At 48.8% G+C, this 20,727-nt stretch overlaps 1 protein-coding gene across 1 annotated transcript; it reads left to right on the forward strand.

The window, feature by feature from the left end:
* The first annotated feature begins 11,354 nt into the window (after nt 1-11,354).
* Nucleotides 11,355-12,086, forward strand: LOC136659262 (uncharacterized). Its single transcript, XM_066636397.1, has one exon. It carries the CDS (start codon nt 11,355-11,357, stop codon nt 12,084-12,086), a length of 732 nt encoding a protein of 243 aa, XP_066492494.1.
* The last annotated feature ends 8,641 nt before the right edge of the window (nt 12,087-20,727 follow it).

Raw genomic sequence — 20,727 nt, forward strand, 5'->3', positions numbered from 1 at the left:
ACCCTACATCAGCCATTTTCAACCACTGTGCCGTGGCACACTGGTGTGCCGCGAATGGTCCACAGGTGTGCCACCGGAATTTGGGGGCAGGTCATTTATTAGTAGGGCCAATGGGGGATCGCAGCATAGTGTGCCTTGTCAATTGTCAAAAAGCTGATGGTGTGCCTTGACCATTTTAATGCCCTGTCAGTGTGTCATGAGATGAAAAAGGTTGAAAATCGCTGCCCTACCTGTATATTGCTGCCTTGCATTGACAGAACTAGTGTTCTACTCCCGGGCTGTGGCCACACACCAGTAATGGTGCACTCCAGAGGCTTCCATCAGCACTGGTTGGAGGCGTGTCATGGGTGGCAGTAGGTGGGTAGCGGAAGTTTTGGGGTGGGAAGGGAACAGGGCAGAGAATAGGGAGGGGCCAGGTAGATCCTGGTGCAATAACTTGTCCCAGGATCCTATCCCTTATTTCCCAAGCTGCCCCACCCCTTTTCTTTCCTTGGACATATGCAAGCAAAATGTTGTAAGTCTGAGGAGACCCATAGGTGATAGAGCAGCCTACCAGAGGGGTAAGAAAAAAAATATTTTTAAAATACTTAAAGCATACTTTAAGTAAATATCGTCATATTTTTGGTCATATGTAAATAACATATAAGTAAAATATTTCACTTCCTGCTCTCTGTCTGATCAGCCTCCCACCATTCGAAGCAGTGTACAATTTGCCAGCACAACTGCAATGACACCAGTGGCAGGGATACAATTGGGCAGTTAGTGCTCATGCATGCACAGTGACATCCATGTGCACTAGAGACAAGATGCACATAACAGCTCTTTCAGAGATTTCACTTACAATCCCATTGCGGAGAGAGATGAAGCCTGAACATCAGACATTGCCTTCTGGTGTGTCAATCTATTGGTCCTTCTCTCTCAGTACTGTGTTCACAGACTGGCAGTAACTCTGTGGATTTCAGTCAGGGGTCTTGTTGCCAGCTCTGCCTACTTGGGAATGTAAAGGGTTGAGCCAGGGACGTGTGAAATGAGTGTTCTACCACTGATCCATGGCCCCAGCTGTCAGAGACAATGGATAAGAACTCTAGCCACGCTAATCAAGCCTCTCTGTAAGGCAAAAATAGGGACAGCGATTTTGTTTTCCGACTAGCGGGCATCAGCACACACTCAAATGAACCTGAAACTGATTTACTAAATCCTAACTAAATCCCCACAAGGTGATGCAATGGCACCACTACAGACTATGCTGCATGGGGGATTTTTGGCTGCTGGAGGTTTCTTCAGGGTAAGAGGATATTTATCCCCTTGCCCCAGAGTAAGCCCCAGCAACTGCAATGGGTCAGCTCAGATCTGTGCAGGCAGATCAGATTCAGGAAGGGGGTTAAGAACATAATAAGAGCTCCGCTGGATCAGGACATAAGAAGAGCCCTGCTGGATCAGGCCACAGGCCCATCTAGTCCAGCTTCCTGTATCTCACAGTGGCCCACCAAATGCCTCAAGGAGCACACATGGGAACTGCATCCTGGTGCACTCCCTTACATCTGGTATTCTGAGGTAGCCCACTTCTAAAATCAGGAGGTTGCACATACACATCATGGCTTCCAACCCATGATGGATTTTTCCTCCAGAAATTTGTCCAATCCCCTTTTAAAGACATCTAGAACAGATCTCATCACCACATCCTGTGGAAAGGAGTTCCACAGACTAACTACATGCCGAGTAAAAACATATTTTTTTTGTCTGTCCTAACTCCCCCAACATCCAATTTTAGCGGATGTCCCCTGGTTCTGGTGTTGTGTGAGGGGGAAAAGAGCATCTCTTTTTTCACTCTATCCATCCCCTGCAGAATTTTGTATGCCTCAATCATGCCCCCCCCCCCTCAGGTGCCATTTTTCTAGAATGAAGAGCCCCAAACGCTGTAGCCTTTCCTTATAAGGGAGGTGCCCCAGCCCAGTAATCATTTTGGTCACTCACTTTGCATCTTTTCTATTTCCACTATATCCTTTTTAAGATGTGGGGACCAGAACTGGACACAATACTCCAGGTGTGGCCTTACCATGGATTTGTACAATGGCACTACAGATGTATGCCACTTAACAATGGGGGGGATACGTTCTCTGATCCCCATTGTTATGCAATTAGGTTGTTAAGCGAACATCCCACCCAACCTATGCCTTTGATGTGTAAAAAGACACTCCCTGCCGGACACTAGCTGGCTACACAGGCTAATGGAGAGGGATAGCCTCTTCTTTGCATTAAGAGCCTCTCTATTGTGTACACCAGGGGTCTCAAAACTTTTTAGCCAGAGGGCCGCATCAAATATCTGGCGTGGTTTGGAGGGCCGGAAAAAATTTAAATATAAAATTAAAATAAATAAATTAGCAATGGAACTTAGATGAGTAAATAAATGAATGAATGGGCTCATTCATTCAACCTCTCTGGCCCTCAGAACACCCTCCAGACACAATCAGAGCACAGTTCTGGTCATGTTCAGTTGAGTGGGCCAGAGGCTTTCAGGGGACAAGACGTTGGTCGTGGGCCGGAAAGAGGCTTGCTGCGGGCCGCATCTGGCCCCCAGGCTGGGGTTTGGAGACCCCTGCAGAGACGTGATTGCCTCATTAAGAGCATCTTTATTGTGCTTTGACCACCGTCATACAGTCTGTTGTTAAGTGAATAGCTGTTAAGCGGCGCATGCCTGTATAATATTAGCCATTTTATTCTCAATCCCTTTTCCAATGACCCAAGCATAGAATTAGGATATGGTGTGTGCCAGTGCTGCCTATTCCATTTCCTCCTGGGCCCAATCTGCCCACCTTGCCCCATCTCCTCTCCATTCCACCCCTCCCTGCTCTCCGCCCCCTCCCCTGCTCCTGTGCTGGACTTATCTCATATGGCAGCCTCACTGGCACACCAGCTGTCTGCTCCGTCGCAAATGCTTTATGGCACTTCTGCAACAGCACGCACTGGTGGAACACATGTTCCACTGGCAAAGGCCCTGCATGGTATTGGACTGTTAAGTCTACAGCGTGGACATCCAAGAAATCACAATGCCTTGAGAACTGCAGAAAAAATAATGATTGGGCTGTATCTAAAAAAGAGAATCCTGACTAAGCCCCATGACTAATTTAAGTCCCATTAATTTCAATGGAGCTTTGGTATGATTGATTTTTTTTTTATATACAGCCTTATTGTACCGAGAACTGGGATCACAGCCTTCCACTCAGCCGCCAGAGCAAAGCCATTTGGGGAAAGTTATGCTAGAACAATAATCCCCTTCCTACACATTGTTTAAAGAAACTTGTTTTCAAATCCTCAGCTGTCAAAGTAGGTCCAACATAACCCGAAGCGCTTGGTGATGGACAATCTTATTCCGCCTTGAATCAGGGCCCAGATGAATCCTGATTTCGTCTTCGATGGAAACATTCTTCTGCCTTGGGGTTGTGGTGGCAAAGTGCTTAAGGCAGTATGCCAAATGCTGCCCCCCTTTCCTGATGGGGCTCCAACCTCTGCTCCTCCTGCTCCCTAGATTGGAAAAGGTAGAGGGGGACTGATCAGAAGAGAAACCGTGAAGATACTCTAGCCCAGCAGTTCTCAAGCGCTTTGGTCTCTGGGGCCTGTTACACTCCCAAAAGGAATCTCAGGGAGTCCCACGGGTGTGGAGTTTTGGGGAGACCCTGAGTGCTAGCGCATGCATGCAGCACTGCAGCGCTGAGTCCAGTGCCGAATCCTGGCAAAGAGCTGGAACAGGAAGTGAATGAGGAAAGAAAGCTGCAAACAGGAAAGGCTGGAGGAACAGATGAGCGAACTGGGCAGGGCAGATGGTGGCTGCTGAAAGGGACTCAGGGTGCCCCAGGGCTCATAGAAGTGCACTTTGAGAAATAACCCTAGCCCACCACTGTCCTCCCTCTTCTGCTCCACCTCCCTCTTCCTTTTCCAACCTAGGGAGCGGGAGGAAGAGCAAGAGCTGTGGAGGTGAGGAGGCAGGTGAAAGTGAGCAACCCCCCCACCCCCGCTGACCTCCTGCCTGAGGCAAACTACTCAGTTGGCCTCATGGCCATCCCTGCATGGTGGAAACCTTCATGACAGCATCAACACCATGTATGGCAGCGGTGAAAAAAAGATGAATTTCATGCTGCAGTTCATGAGGAAACACAGCCAATATTATAATGCTCTCATACAAATCTGTGAAGAAGCCATACTTGAGAATCCTGACCACCGTTCTGGTTTGTATTTCTCAATAAAGGATATGACTGAGCTGGAAAAGCATGGAAATGGGCAACCAAAAGGATCAAGGGAATGGAGCACCTTCCCTGCAAGAAATGTGGGCTACGTAGTGCAGAAGAAAAGGCATGGGGGGGGGCATGATTGTGGCTTATAACATTATGCGCAGTGTGGAGAGAGTGGAGAAAAATAAGTTTTTTCTGCCTCTCAATAATAAAACCTCACGATTGTCCATGATACTATTCAGCAGGAAATTCAGAAGAGGCAAAAAGTACAATACTTCACACAGTACAGGATTAAATAGGGGGTTCACTGCCATAAGATTCAGTGATGGCCATTAGCCTAGATGATTTGCAAAGGGGACTGGACAAATTCACGGAGGAATCAAGAACTAAACATGGCTACTAGTTCTGATGGCTTGATGTTCCTCCAGGTTCAGAGGCAGTCTACCTCTGAATGCCAGTTGCTGGGAGGAGGGCTGGCCCATCCATGAGGCCAGCTGAAATAGTTGCCTTACACAGCACACTGGAGAGTGGGAGGAGCAGTTACTGGCACATCATGTAACCAGGCCCTCAGTTTGGCTGTACTTGTCATAAGAGGCAACTAAACAGCCACCAGGTAGATGGGACTCATCAGCCTGGGAAGGCAGCTCATCTGAGAGAAGGAAAACTCTGATCCCAAACCTCCACTGCCTTGTGGCTACATCCAGTTATGGAAAAGTCTTCAGGAGTCAACCTCGAGGCAAAATCCAGAGCCGGAGTCCCTGAGGCAGTTCATGGCTGAATGCAGTCATGTTCTGGCAACTCCTGCGACGCCGCTGGAACCAACCGTATTGGCTTCTGCCTTTCCATTGGACCATTTCAGCGACGTGGAGAGGGGGGATTTGCTGCATGGGTAACAGCCTATCCTCCATACCTACTTTACCCAGGCTTCACGCACTGGAGAGGACACTCTGTTCCAGAACCACCATTCAGAGCGTGACACCATAGTCTTCCGAGACTGAAGGATGCCAACAATGTAACCAGGAAAGGGGGGCAGAATTTGCCATGCTGCCTTAGGTGACAGGAGGTCCTGGGCTGCCTCCAGCTGGGAGGTAAACAGCAAGGATGGGCTGTTGTTTTCATGCCGTCCTGATGTGCTTCACAGAGGCATCTGGTTGGCCACTGTGGGAAGAAGGATGCTGGAGTGATCCTTGTAGTTAGGGCTTCTTACTTTGGTGCCCAAGTCCATAAGCCATATGAAAAGCGTCCTTCCACTGATTGCTCTGCTTCCACCCCCACACCTTTCCAACAGTCCTGATCCAACAAGGCTCTGCTTATATTCACTTCTGCTCTTTACACACTCAAAGAGACATTCACCAGAGTAAAGCATTTGCCTGCTCTACTTCTGGAAATTGCCTTGAAGGAGGGGTCTTGCTACTTGGCTCTCAAATACCAATGGGGTGGGGAGGGCGGACCTTATCCACAGGCATCTGCCCCACAGATCACAAACATCTGCGTCAGTTTACCCTAACCCTAAATCAAAGAATTTCCATTAAGAAAGAAAGAATTTCCATTAAGGACACATTGCGCAGTAAGAAGGCAGCCAAGGGATCCCAGCCAGTGGAAGCCAGGCATTGCCAGAGCGCCCTCAGAGACTCATCCCTCTTTAAGTGGGGAGCATTGTACCGGGGCCAGGATCAGGAACAGAAGTTGCACAGCACGATCTTGCAACTCCTCCATGGTCTGATCGGAATGTAGCCACTTGAATAAGAACCAAAAGCACTGGGCTGGGCTCTGGTATCTGCATTGTTGCCAGATTACAGTAAGGGAGAACGCCAAATTTGGGTAAAACTGGAATTTTGTGGCAGATTCCTGGATGGTGAAGAACTGGCAGGGAGTAGATCTGAAAAGCCTGATTTAGTCCTGGCCTCCTCCCCAATCTTCCTAAATCCAGGCTCCACTCCCAATTCCTGGACTATTCCAAATTCCTGAACCAGACTCTGATCTTAAGGTATGAGGTTTCATGGCCTTGCCCCTATACAGCCTTCACCCCTGGCTCTGCCCATAGGGCCACTGTATTTCAAATACACTCCAGAACATCAGTACAACTACTCACACATTCCATTCAATGAGCAGGCAGTCTGGGCACAGCGTACTCATGATCTGCCCTTCCAGTTATTCACAAGTTCCACTACATGCATGCACAGTAGCACATGCAATTTGTAGTTTGCATTTTTGAAGGCCTTCAAAAATGTAGTCTTCAGAAAGGAATGCAGGAGAGCCATGTGCACACAAACATGTACATGGATATGGAAGTGGAGGGGCTGCAGCTCAGAGGCAGAGTGCCTGCTTTGCCATGTACAGAAAGCCCCAGGTTGAGCCCCCGGCAACAACTCCAGGTAGGGCTGGGAAAGACCCATCTCAAACCCTGGAGAGCTGCTGCCAGCCACAGTGCAATACTGAGCTTGGTAGATCAATGTTCTCAGCAAAGCCACTTCTTATCCTTCCAGGTTCAGCTCTCCACATGTCCAGCAACAGCTGGGAAAGACTTAGATCTGAAATCCTGAAGAGCCACTGCTAGTCACTGCGCAGGATCAGCCTTACGCACCCACACTAATCCTCCTCAGTGCCATAGCAAGGCGAAATGCTGCCTCTTCCCCCCTTGGCCTTCAGGCAGGGCTGGCCCAAGACCACCTGACTTCTGAGCTGGCATGCCAAATGCTGCCATCCCTTACCGCATGATGTGCCAGCCTCTAGTCCTCCCACTCGCCAATTCCTCCTCCTCTCTGTCCACTAGTTCCTTTTCCAATCCAGAGGGTGGAAGGAGAAGGAGGAGCAGTGGAGACAAGCAAGTGAAAAGGGAAGAGCATCCCGTGCAAACCTGCTGCCTGCTGCAACAGCTTCAATTGACCTCATGTGTGGGCCAGCCCTGACTTCAGGTATGCAGTGCCAAGGGAGAAGGCTGTTCACTGCTCCCCCAAATCCCCAAGGGACTGTCTCAACCTGCCCTATCAACTAGCTGGTCCTGAGCCAGGGCAAACAAGACTGATTCAGATGGAGCACTTATCCAATGAAGTGAAGGCAGCTTCATTGGCTCACTCAATACTCAAGCGCCATGCAGTGCACACCCTGCCATTTCTTGCACTGTGGCCGCTGAGCTCTGTTTTGAACCATTTGAAATCACCAAAGGTCATGCAATGCAGATTAAAGAAATACAGGAGATGAAGTTTCATCCTCAGCAATGTAAAATTGGGGCTCGGGCCAGAGGTGTAATGGGGGGGCTGAGGGGCACCTACCTCAAGCGCAACACCAAGTGGGGTGCAATTTTTCCCTTCCACCCCCAGAGGTAGAGTACAAAACACCCCCCGCTGTAAAGTACAAAATGAAATGCAAGATGTCTGCTCACTGACCTGCAGCATCACTGCAGTTGGATCCTGGACTTCTGGAGAACCTGGAAGTCACAGAAGAGGAAGTGCTGGCAGTGGCTGCTTCATGATCTGGCTGACACCCCCATTCCCTCCTTAAAGGGGGAGCCCCACAGGAGAAGGAACAGGGGCAGCAGCCAGATCACCAAGCGCCTGACACCAGCGCCGCCTCCTTTTCACCTGGAAGTGACATCACACTGTCACATGCCAATGTGACATCACGACTTCACTGTCCTGGGCATTAGCATCATTAGTTATGCCTCTGGCTCATACAAGTGATCTTTGGGACAAGAACAAGCACATGCGCATGTGCGTGCATGAAAATCATTTCTGTATTTTAATAATAATAATAATAATAATAATAATAATAATAATAATAATAATAATAAAACTTTATTTCTATCCCGCCCTTCTCCCCAAAGGGACCCAGCTGTGAAATGCTGGAAGGAAGGCCAGCTTGCAGAAGCTACTGCATGAAACTTCCAACAAGTACATAATTAAACCACCACTCTGGGGGACACCCCCCCCACACACACACACAAGCCCACAGCACCACTCCTCATCTCTGAAGACATCCTGTGCTTACCACAACAGGAGAAACAGTAGCACTGCTGGGCGCAGCACTTTGCGGGAGGCCCACAAGCTTTCCCAACACATTTCAGCCCATCACGGCTCACAACCGCAATTCTTTAGAGGCTCCCAAAATGGAGCTTAATGGTTCGCAGCCATCTCAGAAAGAGACTCCAGCCACCAAGGAGCTTGTTAACCACCTCATCAAGGACTTCAATTAAGCCTGAGGGCAAAAAATTAGAGCTGCGTCGGGCCCAGAAGGTATTGATACCAGATGTGCAGAGAAGCATCTTGGGAGGGAGTTTTAGCAGAAATGAGGCAAGTGCTTCTTTTGCCTCGCTGCTACTATTTCTCTGTTTCTGACAGTCTTCTGCCTCTGTCACTCTACAGCAGGGGTGCCCAAACCCCGGCCCTGGGGCCACTTGTGGCCCTCAAGGCCTCTCAATGCATCCCTCAGGGAGCCCCCAGTCTTCAATGAGCCTCTGGCCCTCCAGAGATTTTTTGGAGCCTGCACTACCCTGACGCAACTGCTCGCAGCATGAGGGCAACTGTTTGGCCTCTCACGTGAGCTGTGGGATGAGGGCTTCCTCCACTGCTTGCTGTTTCACGTCTGTGAAGCAGTAGCGGCAGCAAAAAAAGGCCAGCCTTGCTTTGTCCAAGGCCTTTTATAGGCCTTGAGCTATTGCAAGACCTTCATTCATTCAAATAAGTTCATCTTTAATATATTCATTTATGTAAACTTATGTAAATTTATTCAAATTTTAAATGTAAATTAATTATTTTTCCCCCCCCCGGCCCCCGACACAATGTCAGAGAGATGATGTGGCCCTCCTGCCAAAAACTTTGGACACCCCTGCTCTACAGCAAAGAAACTGCAGGCTTTAATTGAGATTATTTTCCAATTATGTTCCTCTTTTGTTCCTTTGAACAAAGCTCTCCTTTAAGGAGAAGCAGGGGAGGCAAGCTAGCACACAGAAATGGGTGCCTCTCCCTATCTGCTACCTGAGGCAACCATTTTAGGAGGCCTGATGGATGGGCCAGACCCTGATTCCACTCCTCCTGGATTGCAATTTAACTAAGAAGAACATTCATCCTGACTGCAAGCAAAGAAGCCATACATGGCCAGAAAGGCTGCTGATCAGCTGCTTCCACAAATTAGTCCAACCCCCCTTTTCAAGCCATCGAAAGTGGTGGCCATCCCCACATCCTGTGGCAGTCAGTTCCACAAATCGGTTCTTCAAGTAATGTTGAAACCACGGTGGTTCCCAAACTTCGGTACTCCCTGCACTAAGAAGTTCACATTGCCTGTGGTCTTTTGGCCTTTAGATGACATCTAAAAACTTGCTTATTTCACTGTGCCTTTGGGACAGAAAGGGATGGGTGCGCTCCCAGTAACTGTAGTGTTTGTTTTGGTTTCTGTCTGCCTTTCCTTATATTTTAACCCTTGCATCTGGTGTAATCAAAGTTTTTGTCATATCAATTTTGCAATAAATACACATACATTAAATCATGTCTGAAGTCATCACAGACCCCTGAGATCATTTCTATATATGGTAATGCCTTGCGCTACCCAAAGTCAAAAATCCACTTGTTTTGCCTTACATTGGAGTAGTATTTATTCATTTTTTAATCAACTCTGACTTCGCCATATCAACAAAAAGTTTCTCGCAAGCATTCGGGGTGGGCGGGATTTAATCCTGGTGGATGGAAAGGGTGAGGCTCTACAGCAGAAGCACAGGAGGGTGCATCAAAGCCTCTAGCACAGCAGATCATAAGTCAAGGGGTAAGCGTTCCTGTCACTGATGTTCACTGGGCAGAACCATCACTTCGTCAGTTTAGCACGATGGCGCACATCCCAGGGCATTCCATCTCCCAAATAGGCTGGAAATAGGACATTGCCTTATTAGCTCCCAAAATGCCACATCTGCTTCACAGCTGGGAGAAGCAAGGAATTCCAAAAGGGTGGAGAACGTGGGCTAATGCATACACGCCACTCTTGTTGCAACACAAGGTCTGGTTTGGAAATACTGAAAACGTCTGTCATCGGAAGCTCTCCTACAATGCTTAAACTCTACAATGAGACATGCTGGGGTTCAAGACTCCCTGGAGAAATTGTGCTGTCATAACCAATGTTTCCCAGGTTAAAACAGAAAGGGGCTTAGAATTATCTTTAGTTCCATACCAAAGAACACTGCCTAATTGAGCCTCCCCTGTTCCATGTACCATGGTCTAGGCAGGATCACATTCAAATGGTACTAGGACCCTGTTGTTTGCTAACCAAACACCCCCCACCCCACCCCCCCAAAAAAAAATGAAAGAAAGAAAAACTACAACTCAGAAGGGAGCATGTACATTTAGACTTAAAGAACAGGAGGCTTCTGAGTCCAGGAATTTGTTTTCATTCGTAGAACTGAGTTCTAAGTACTTTCCTTTAAAAATCTACTCTTGGTTTTCCCCAAGCTTTCTGTGTTTCAGCAGCATCATTTAAGGAGAAAAGGGTATTTTTGTTGTTGCATTCTGCCTCAGACACTTGGTTCATCCAGCTCTGTGTTATCATCACTGATCAGCAGCAGCTCCCCACTGGACAGACTGGAGTCTTTCCCAGTCTAACTGGAAAAGCCAAGGATAGCCAAGCCAAGCCAAGGAAAAGCCAAAACAGGATAGCACCTGTTATGTATGTAAGTTATGCAGGATCAAAGTCCTGCATAACTGATTGGCCCAGACTTATGGCTGGCCAATTGGGTGATGGATCGAAATCCTACCATCTGATTGGCCCTCTAGTTAATGTAAGTTCTGGCCAATAGGGTGATGGATCGAAATTCTACCACCTGATTGGCCCGTTAGTTAAAGTTTCAATTGCACTAATTACAGGAAGTCTGGGAGGAGTTAAAGGCTATTAAAAGCCAGGGGCTTGTTTTGTTTTTGCCAGGTTCTGTTCTGAAGATGGAATAAACATATTGAGCTGTTATCACTATGCCTTCCTTGATTCACATGGACCCACTATATAACACTGGCGATGAGGATGGGATCGTATTCCTCCATGCTGAACAACACTAGAACCAAAAGCTGATTCACTCAGAGCTGATTCACCACTGGGGAATTGTCGCCCCAGACAAAGAAAGAAGACCGGCTTCCATACGTCTGTTGAGCTGCCACCATGACCACCCAAGGTCACATTGGGGAATTCGATCCAGCGTCCCCAGAGCTATGGGACACTTACGCAGAACGTCTTGAGTTCTTCCTGGAGGCCAATGCAGTTAAAGATGTCGCCCTAAAGCGGGCCACCTTGCTCAGCATCTGTGGCTCTGCCACTTTTGAAATTTCCCAGAATCTTGTGGCACCAGCAGAATTAAGGGATACCAGTTATAAGGATATCGTGGGTCTCCTGCAGAATCACTTCTCGCCCCAGCCGTCCCGTATTGCATGCCGCCATACCTTCTACAAGCAAGGTCAGGCTGCCAGTGAGTCTGTTCCAGCTTACGTGTCTGTGCTTCGTCATCTTGCACGAAGATGTGAATTCCGAGACCCAGAAGAAATGCTTCTCGACTGGTTCGTATGCGGCCTCTGGGATGAAAGGATTCGGAGGAAGCTCTTTGCGAAGGAAGAGCTGACCTTTCAAGAGGCTGTCAAGGAGGCGCTGGCATTTGAAAAAGCAGAAGATGCAGCAAGGGAGATTCGTGCCTCTCGCAGCCCAGCCACAACTCAAAAAGCCGAGGCAGTCCACCATGAGGACACAGCCGCAGACCGTTTGGAAGAAGGGGGGGTGCTACGAATTGAGGCATGTCAAGATGCAATGATCGCCAGGAACCACAAGCACCTAGACCCAGGGTCCGGCAGGCCTCTTATGTCTCCAGTTAGGGCCTTGTGCCAGCTGTGGGGAACCACATGAATGTCAGAGTTGCCGGTTCTGTGATGTGACTTGTCAGGCCTGCGGAAAAATGGGCCATATTGCCCGCGCTTGTCGCAGTAAGCCTTCTCAAGCTCGGAGCCAGAAGGTTCTTCATGGGTCTGTCAGCCAGGAAGAGATCTGCACTACTTCAGTACACCCCATCCAGAGCATCCGGTTGCCAACCAAGGAAAAGATACAGGTGACAGTAGAAATTCAAGGCTCTCCCTGTGTAATGGAAGTGGACTCCGGATCAGCGCTCTCTATTATTTCTACAGAGACTTTTCGGCACATTTCCCCTAGAAAGGGCCCCAGCCTGGAGCCAACTTTTGCTTACGGATTTTCAGGGTAACCATGTCCCTGTTTGGGGTGCGGGTAAGTTTCAGGTTCGTTATAAACACTTTGATGGGCTCCTGGATCTGGTGGTCGCCGAGGAATGTTGCACCAGTCTCCTCGGTGCCTCGAACAGGCCTTGCTGAGGGAGAGTCAGCATAGCTTCTGTAAGGGTAAGTCTTGCCTCACGAACCTTATAGAATTCTTTGAAAAGGTCAACAGGCATGTGGATGTGGGAGAACCCGTGGACATTATATATCTGGACTTTCAGAAGGCGTTCGACACGGTCCCTCACCAAAGGCTAATGAAAAAACTCCACAGTCAGGGAATTAGAGGACAGGTCCTCTCGTGGATTGAGAACTGGTTGGAGGCCAGGAAGCAGAGAGTGGGTGTCAATGGGCAATTTTCACAATGGAGAGAGGTGAAAAGCGGTGTGCCCCAAGGATCTGTCCTGGGACCGGTGCTTTTCAACCTCTTCATAAATGACCTGGAGACAGGGTTGAGCAGTGAAGTGGCTAAGTTTGCAGACGATACCAAACTTTTCCGAGTGGTGAAGACCAGAAGTGATTGTGAGGAGCTCCAGAAGGATCTCTCCAGACTGGCAGAATGGGCAGCAAAATGGCAGATGCGCTTCAATGTCAGTAAGTGTAAAGTCATGCCCATGGGGCAAAAAATCAAAACTTTAGATATAGGCTGATGGGTTCTGAGCTGTCTGTGACAGATCAGGAGAGAGATCTTGGGGTGGTGGTGGACAGGTCTATGAAAGTGTCGACCCAATGTGTGGCGGCAGTGAAGAAGGCCAATTCTATGCTTGGGATCATTAGGAAGGGTATTGAGAACAAAACGGCTAGTATTATAATGCTGTTGTACAAATCTATGGTAAGGCCACACCTGGAGTATTGTGTCCAGTTCTGGTCGCCGCATCTCAAAAAGGACATCATGGAAATGGAAAAGGTGCAAAAGAGAGTGACTAAGATGATTACGGGGCTGGGGCACCTTCCTTATGAGGAAAGGCTATGGCGTTTGGGTCTCTTCAGCCTAGAAAAGAGACGCCTGAGGGGGGACATGATTGAGACATACAAAATAATGCAGGGGATGGACAGAGTGGATAGGGAGATGCTCTTTACACTCTCACATAATACCAGAACCAGGGGACAGCCACTAAAATTGAGTGCTGGGCGGGTTAGGACAGACAAAAGAAAATATTTCTTTACTCAGCGTGTGGTCGGTCTGTGGAACTCCTTGCCACAGGATGTGGTGCTGGCGTCTAGCCTAGATGCCTTTAAAAGGGGATTGGACAAGTTTCTGGAGGAAAAATCCATTATGGGGTACAAGCCATGATGTGTATGCGCAACCTCCTGATTTTAGAAATGGGTTATGTCAGAATGCCAGATGCAAGGGAGGGCACCAGGATGAGGTCTCTTGTTATCTGGTGTGCTCCCTGGGGCATTTGGTGGACCGCTGTGAGATACAGGAAGCTGGACTAGATGGGTCTATGGCCTGATCCAGTGAGGCTGTTCTTATGTTCTTATGTTCTCGGCCTTGCGTGGTTTGATCCTATGGGCATCCAGGTGACGGGGGTCCAGAGTATCAGCAAATTAGACTTTGATGCAGTCTGCCAAGAGTTCGCTCAGGTCTTCGAGGGAACCTTTGGCTGTTACACTGGCCCCCTGGTCTCTCTACACCTAGATCCGGCCATCAAGCCCATCCGCATGAAGGCACAGCGGGTTCCCTTTGCACTCAAGCCCAAGATAGATGAGGAACTGGATCACCTTGTGGCTCAAGGGGTCTTAGAGCCAGTGCCGCACGCACTCTGGGAGACTCCAATCGTTACCCCTGTCAAGCCTAATGGGGATGTGAGGATCTGCGGGGATTACAAATGTATAATCAACAAGGCTCTCCAGCAGCATGCGTACCCGGTGCCGGTCATCAGCCATCTCCTCGCCTCCCTTGCAGGCTCCAAGGTTTTCGGAGAATTGGACTTAGCCCAGGCTTATTAGCAGTTGCCAGTGGATAATGACACAGCAGAGGCACAAACGATAGTTACCCACCGGGGTGCCTTTAGGGTCAAGCGCTTACAGTTTGGTGCCTGTGTGGCACCAGGAATTTTTCAGGGCCTCATGGACACACTCCTCAAAGGAATTCCTGGGGTCATTCCCTTCTTTGACGATGTGCTGATTGCCAGGGCATCAGATTCGGAATTCGCCAGGCACCTTCATGAGGTCCTTCGCCGCTTCCAGTCTGCTGGACTTAAGGTAAAGAAAGAGAAGTGCATCTTGGGAACCCCGAAAGTTGAGTTCCTGGGATACCTCATCGATGCTAATGGTATCGATCCTGCACCAGAAAAGGTTCAAGCTATCATGAATGCCCCACCTCCAACATCCAAGCAGGAGTTACAGGCATTTTTAGGACTCCTGAACTTTTACCATTCCTTTTTGCCACATAAGGCAGCATTATCAGAGCCACTCCATCGCCTCCTGGACAAGAGGACCCCCTGGGTCTGGGGCCGCCACAAGGATGCTAACTTCTGAGAGGTAAAGAATTTACTCACTTCCAACTCTGTACTGGCTCACTTTGATGAGTCACTTCCTGCTGTCCTTGCATGTGACGCCTCTCCATAGAGTATTGGTGCAGTCCTCAGCCACATACTCCCAGATGGAAGAGAGGCTCCAGTAGCCTATTATTAGTGCACCTTGTCTCCTGCTGAACGGAATTATGCACAGATAGACAAAGAGGCTCTGGCTATAGTGGCGGGCATCAAAAAATTCCATGACTATCTTTATGGTCGACAATTTTTGATATTGACAGACCATAAGCCTCTGCTGGGTCTTTTTGCCCCAGATAAACAGACGCCACGGATTCTGTCTACTGGCATCCTGCATTGGTCCATATTCCTGGCAGCATATCAGTACTCCCTGAATTACAGGCCTAGCAAAGCGATGGGACATGCAGATGCCCTCAGTCGCCTTCCGCTGCCTGCTCATGGACCCAATCCGGCTCCAGCACATGGCATCATGCTCCTGGAATCGCTTCCAGAACCGCCACTCCATGCGTCGGACGTGGCTTCACACTCAGCCAAGGACCGTATCCTTTCTCGTGTTCTCAGCTGGGTGTGAAGGGGGTGGCCTACGGACCACATGGACGCAGAGTGTCTCCCACCAGCACGAACTCTCAGCCCATAAGGGTTGCCTCCTCTGGGGAAGCCGGGTCGTCATTCCGACTAAGCTCCGTCACCGGGTCCTAGAAGCCCTACATGAAAACCATCCGGGCATCGTACGAATGAAGGCACTAACCGGGAGCTACATCTGGTGGCCCAGAATTGATGCAGCCATCGAAGAATGGGTGAATCGATGCAACACCTGCCAGGAGTATCGGCCAGAAGCACCTAGAGCGCCCGTACAACAGTGGGAGTCCACTCGCACCCCGTGGTTCCGACTACATATAGACTTTGCAGGGCCCTTTCACAGCCAAAATTTTTTTCATTCTAGTGGATTCCTACACCAAATGGCTAGAAGTTGTCCCAGTAGCAGCTATGACATCCCGGGCAGTTGTCAAGGCTCTCTGCAAGATCTTTGCTACCCACAGCCTACCTAATACGATTATGTCTGATAACGCTGCCCAGTTCAAATCAGCAGAATTCAAGGAGTTCATCGGCAGGTATTTGATCTGCCATGTGACATCAGCTCCTTCCATCCATCCACGAATGGTCAAGCTGAACGCATGGTGAGAACCACAAAAGAAGCATTCGCCCACATCATCCAGGGTGAGTGGGACCATCGGCTGGCAGTGTTCCTTTTCAGCCAGCAAGTCACACCATGCACTGCCACAGGCCGCAGTCCAGTGGAACTTCTTATGGGGCGGCACCTGACAATGCGTCTTGACTAGCTGCACCCAGACAGGACTTCGGAAAGACCATCGACCTCCAAGATACGAGAGGGTGTGCGTGGGTTCAGCCCAAATGACCCAGTGTATGTATGGAACTATGCAAATGGTCCAGCATGGATCCCAGCAACCATCATTAGAATCACTGGTCCCGTCTCATACGAGGTGTCCATTCCAGACGACCGAACCCTCCACTGTCATGTGGACCAGATGCATCGCCGCCTGGCTGACTGAGCACCCACCACGCCGATTTCAGTCCCCGGTAGAGAGCATCAGGTCTTGCCACAGTCTGGAGAGGACATCAGTCCAGACGTGATACTGCAGGAACAGGAGACCTTCCTGGACTTATCTGAGCCACCAGATGTCAGCGCACGTATGGGGAGTCCCTCTGCCATAGACGTGCCAACCCCAGAGCTGACTGAGGAACCAGAGGTCCTGATACTGATGCCGCGCTGTTCTTTGCGAATGCGGGTATGGCCCCACCACTTACAGGACTATATTAGTTAATCTTGAACTGTACTGGGGGGGGGGAGAGGTGTTATGTATGTAAGTTATGCAGGATTGAAATCCTGCATAACTGATTGGCCCATACTTATTGCTGGCCAATCGGGTGATGGATCGAAATCCTACCATCTGATTGGCCCTCTAGTTAATGTAAGTTCTGGCCAATCGGGTGATGGATCGAAATCCTACCACCCGATTGGCCCTCTAGTTAAAGTTTCAATTGCACCAATCACAGGAAGTCTGGGCGGAGTTAAAGGCTATAAAAAGCCAGGGGTTTGCCTTGTTTTTCCAGGTTCTGTTCTGAAGACGGAATAAGCATATTGAGCTGTTATCACTATGCCTTCCTTGATTTGCATGGACCCACTATATAACAGCACCTAAGACCTTTTCAATGCAATTTAGGTCCACAATCACTGAGCTATGGCCCCCATCCTTGATTGTTCCTATTACAAATCTATGGGGTAGTCAGAAAACCTTGCCGATGATTCCAATATCTACTAAAAACAACAATTTGCATTTGATAAGTCTATGAAAGTTTCTGCTGAAATAAATGAAGCGGTCTTTAAGGTGCTAGCAAAGTCTTGTATGTGTTTGCTGTAAGATTCTCTGTCTGGAAGATATTTACCAAGAGATCCTGTTTTATCTTCGGAACATTCCTGGACTAGATTATCTCCACTGTTTGTTGTATTCATTATCTCTTCTACAGTCTGTGATGTCAGCTTTAAAAGTCAAGGAGGTGTCTCTTAGGTGAACAGTATGCTGGGAAAAAACATGTACATTGCCCTATACAGTACTGTATTTGCTAACAACAGTTCAAAATGAGACTCACACGCATACGAAAACAGCAGATTACCACTGCATGGTTCATGAATGTGCAATTACATGGGCTGTGCTAGAAATACGACACATACCCACACTTATTCATCAATCGCTCAGACATTTAACTTCTGGAGAATCAAGGATGGAACTGAAACACTACAGGCAAGTCAAGCAGGCTCACAATGATATCACGTGACATCCCCAAAGGCAAAAAGCTGGACCAGGGCCAGACCACCCATGAGACCAACTGAACTAGCCGACTCAAGCAGTGGATTGGTGGAGGGGCGCCCATCTCTGTCAGCCTACATGCCATCACTGTCTTTTCCCTGGACTGGAAAAGGGAGAGGGGGACAGAGAGGAAATGTGGCGGGGGAAACAGAGCTGAGCTGGAACATTGGGGGGTAGGAGAAGCAGAGGCTGGCACATCACTGGGTAGCATTTCACTTGCCACCTCAGGGTCAGGAGGTCCAGCTCTGAGAGGGACAATGGTTTTATCAGGGAGATGGATCAGAAAATATGGACCATCCTTAATAAATAAATGACACTGGGGCAGACTTGAAGTCTTCTTGCAGGGTGTTGTTCCACATCAAGAGAAATGCACTCAGCACATGCTCAGGGCTATTCTTTAATTCAGCAACTCCAGAGTGACTGACTGGCGTTAAAAACTAGCCTACAAAAAATGATGAGGGCTGCAAGTCTGTATGCACTGACCCGGGAGTAAGCCCCACTGAACATAATGGGGCGTATCTCCAGTATGCCTAGGATAGTCCCCTCTGTATCCCAGCCCTACCACAAATGATCAAATTTTTAATGTCTGGAGCTGCACCAGCAATCATTTTGCCATCCCTGTCACGTCCCCTTAGCCAGGCATCCTCCTTGGGGAATAACTTCTCCCCTCACCTTTGTTCAGTCCTATTGCCAAATAGTAAACTTTTACCTCACGTCAGGAATCATCAGAGGTCGAACTGGGGAAAGGGAGCAGAAAAAGTAGAGTCTCCCTCCCTCCCTCCCTCCCTCCCTCCCTCTCTCTCTCTCTCTCTCTCTCACACACACACACACACACACACACACACACACACACAGCCTCTGCCTCTGCCCATGTCAGGCCCTGGAGTGCCCCTTGCCATTCCCCAGATCCTCCAGCCCACCGCCACCAGCTCTGGATAGCCCCCCTACCCTTCTGGCCCCCAGTCGGCCCCTAGCTCCTGGGCTATGTGGCTTAATTCCCCTTTTCCTACTGCTGCCCATCTCCTTCCCACTTCCTGGAAAAGGCAGACAGGATAGAGCAGAGAAGGGAAGGAGGAAGTTTTCTCTAACAAAAACCCTTGACTTCCAACGGGCGGACTTCCCTCAAATGAGGAGGCTGGTTAGAAGGAGGTTGAAAGGGAGGGTAAAAAGAGTCCAATCTCTCCAGAGTGCATGGAGGCTGCTTAAAACAACAGTAATAGAGGCCCAGCAGAGGTGTATACCGCAAAGAAAGAAGGGTTCCACTAAATCCAGGAGGGTGCCCGCATGGCTAACCAGCCAAGTTAGAGAGGCTGTGAAGGGCAAGGAAGCTTCCTTCCATAAATGGAAGTCTTGCCCTAATGAGGAGAATAAAAAGGAACATAAACTGTGGCAAAAGAAATGTAAGAAAGTGATACTGGAGGCCAAGCGAGACTATGAGGAACGCATGGCCGGCAACATTAAGGGGAATAATAAAAGCTTCTTCAAATATGTTAGAAGCAGGAAACCCGCCAGAGAAGCGGTTGGCCCTCTGGATGGTGAGGGAGGGAAAGGGGAGATAAAAGGAGACTTAGAGATGGCAGAGAAATTAAATGAGTTCTTTGCATCTGTCTTCACGGCAGAAGACCTCGGGCAGATACCGCTGCCCGAACGGCCCCTCCTAACCGAGGAATTAAGTCAGATAGAGGTTAAAAGAGAAGATGTTTCAGACCTCATTGATAAATTAAAGATCAATAAGTCACCGGGCCCTGATGGCATCCACCCAAGGGTTATTAAGGAATTGAAGAATGAAGTTGCAGATCTCTTGACTAAGGTATGCAACTTGTCCCTCAAAACGGCCACGGTGCCAGAAGATTGGAGGATAGCAAATGTCACGCCTATTTTTAAAAAGGGAAAGAGGGGGGACCCGGGAAACTATAGGCCGGTTAGCCTAACATCCATACCGGGTAAGATGGTGGAATGCCTCATCAAAGATAGGATCTCAAAACACATAGACGAACAGGCCTTGCTGAGGTAGAGTCAGCATGGCTTCTGTAAGGGTAAGTCTTGCTTCACGAACCTTATAGAATTCTTTGAAAAGGTCAACAGGCATGTGGATGCGGGAGAACCCGTGGACATTATATATCTGGACTTTCAGAAGGCGTTCGACACGGTCCCTCACCAAAGGCTACTGAAAAAACTCCAAAGTCAGGGAATTAGAGGACAGGTCCTCTCGTGGATTGAGAACTGGTTGGAGGCCAGGAAGCAGAGAGTGGGTGTCAATGGGCAATTTTCACAATGGAGAGAGGTGAAAAGCGGTGTGCCCCAAGGATCTGTCCTGGGACCGGTGCTTTTCAACCTCTTCATAAATGACCTGGAGACAGGGTTGAGCAGTGAAGTGGCTAAGTTTGCAGACGACACCAAACTTTTCAGAGTGGTGAAGACCAGAAGTGATTGTGAGGAGCTCCAGAAGGATCTCTCCGGACTGGCAGAATGGGCAGCAAAATGGCAGATGCGCTTCAATGTCAGTAAGTGTAAAGTCATGCACATTGGGGCAGAAAATCAAAACTTTAGATATAGGCTGATGGGTTCTGAGCTGTCTGTGACAGATCAGGAGAGACATCTTGGGGTGGTGGTGGACAGGTCGATGAAAGTGTCGACCCAATGTGCTGTGGCAGTGAAGAAGGCCAATTCTATGCTTGGGATCATTAGGAAGGGTATTGAGAACAAAACGGCTAGTATTATAATGCCGTTGTACAAATCTATGGTAAGGCCACACCTGGAGTATTGTGTCCAGTTCTGGTCGCCGCATCTCAAAAAAGACATAGTGGAAATGGAAAAGGTGCAAAAGAGAGCGACTAAGATGATTACGGGGCTGGGGCACCTTCCTTATGAGGAAAGG

This window comes from Tiliqua scincoides, chromosome 8 (genome assembly GCF_035046505.1).
Source record: "Tiliqua scincoides isolate rTilSci1 chromosome 8, rTilSci1.hap2, whole genome shotgun sequence".
Taxonomy (NCBI): domain Eukaryota; kingdom Metazoa; phylum Chordata; class Lepidosauria; order Squamata; family Scincidae; genus Tiliqua; species Tiliqua scincoides.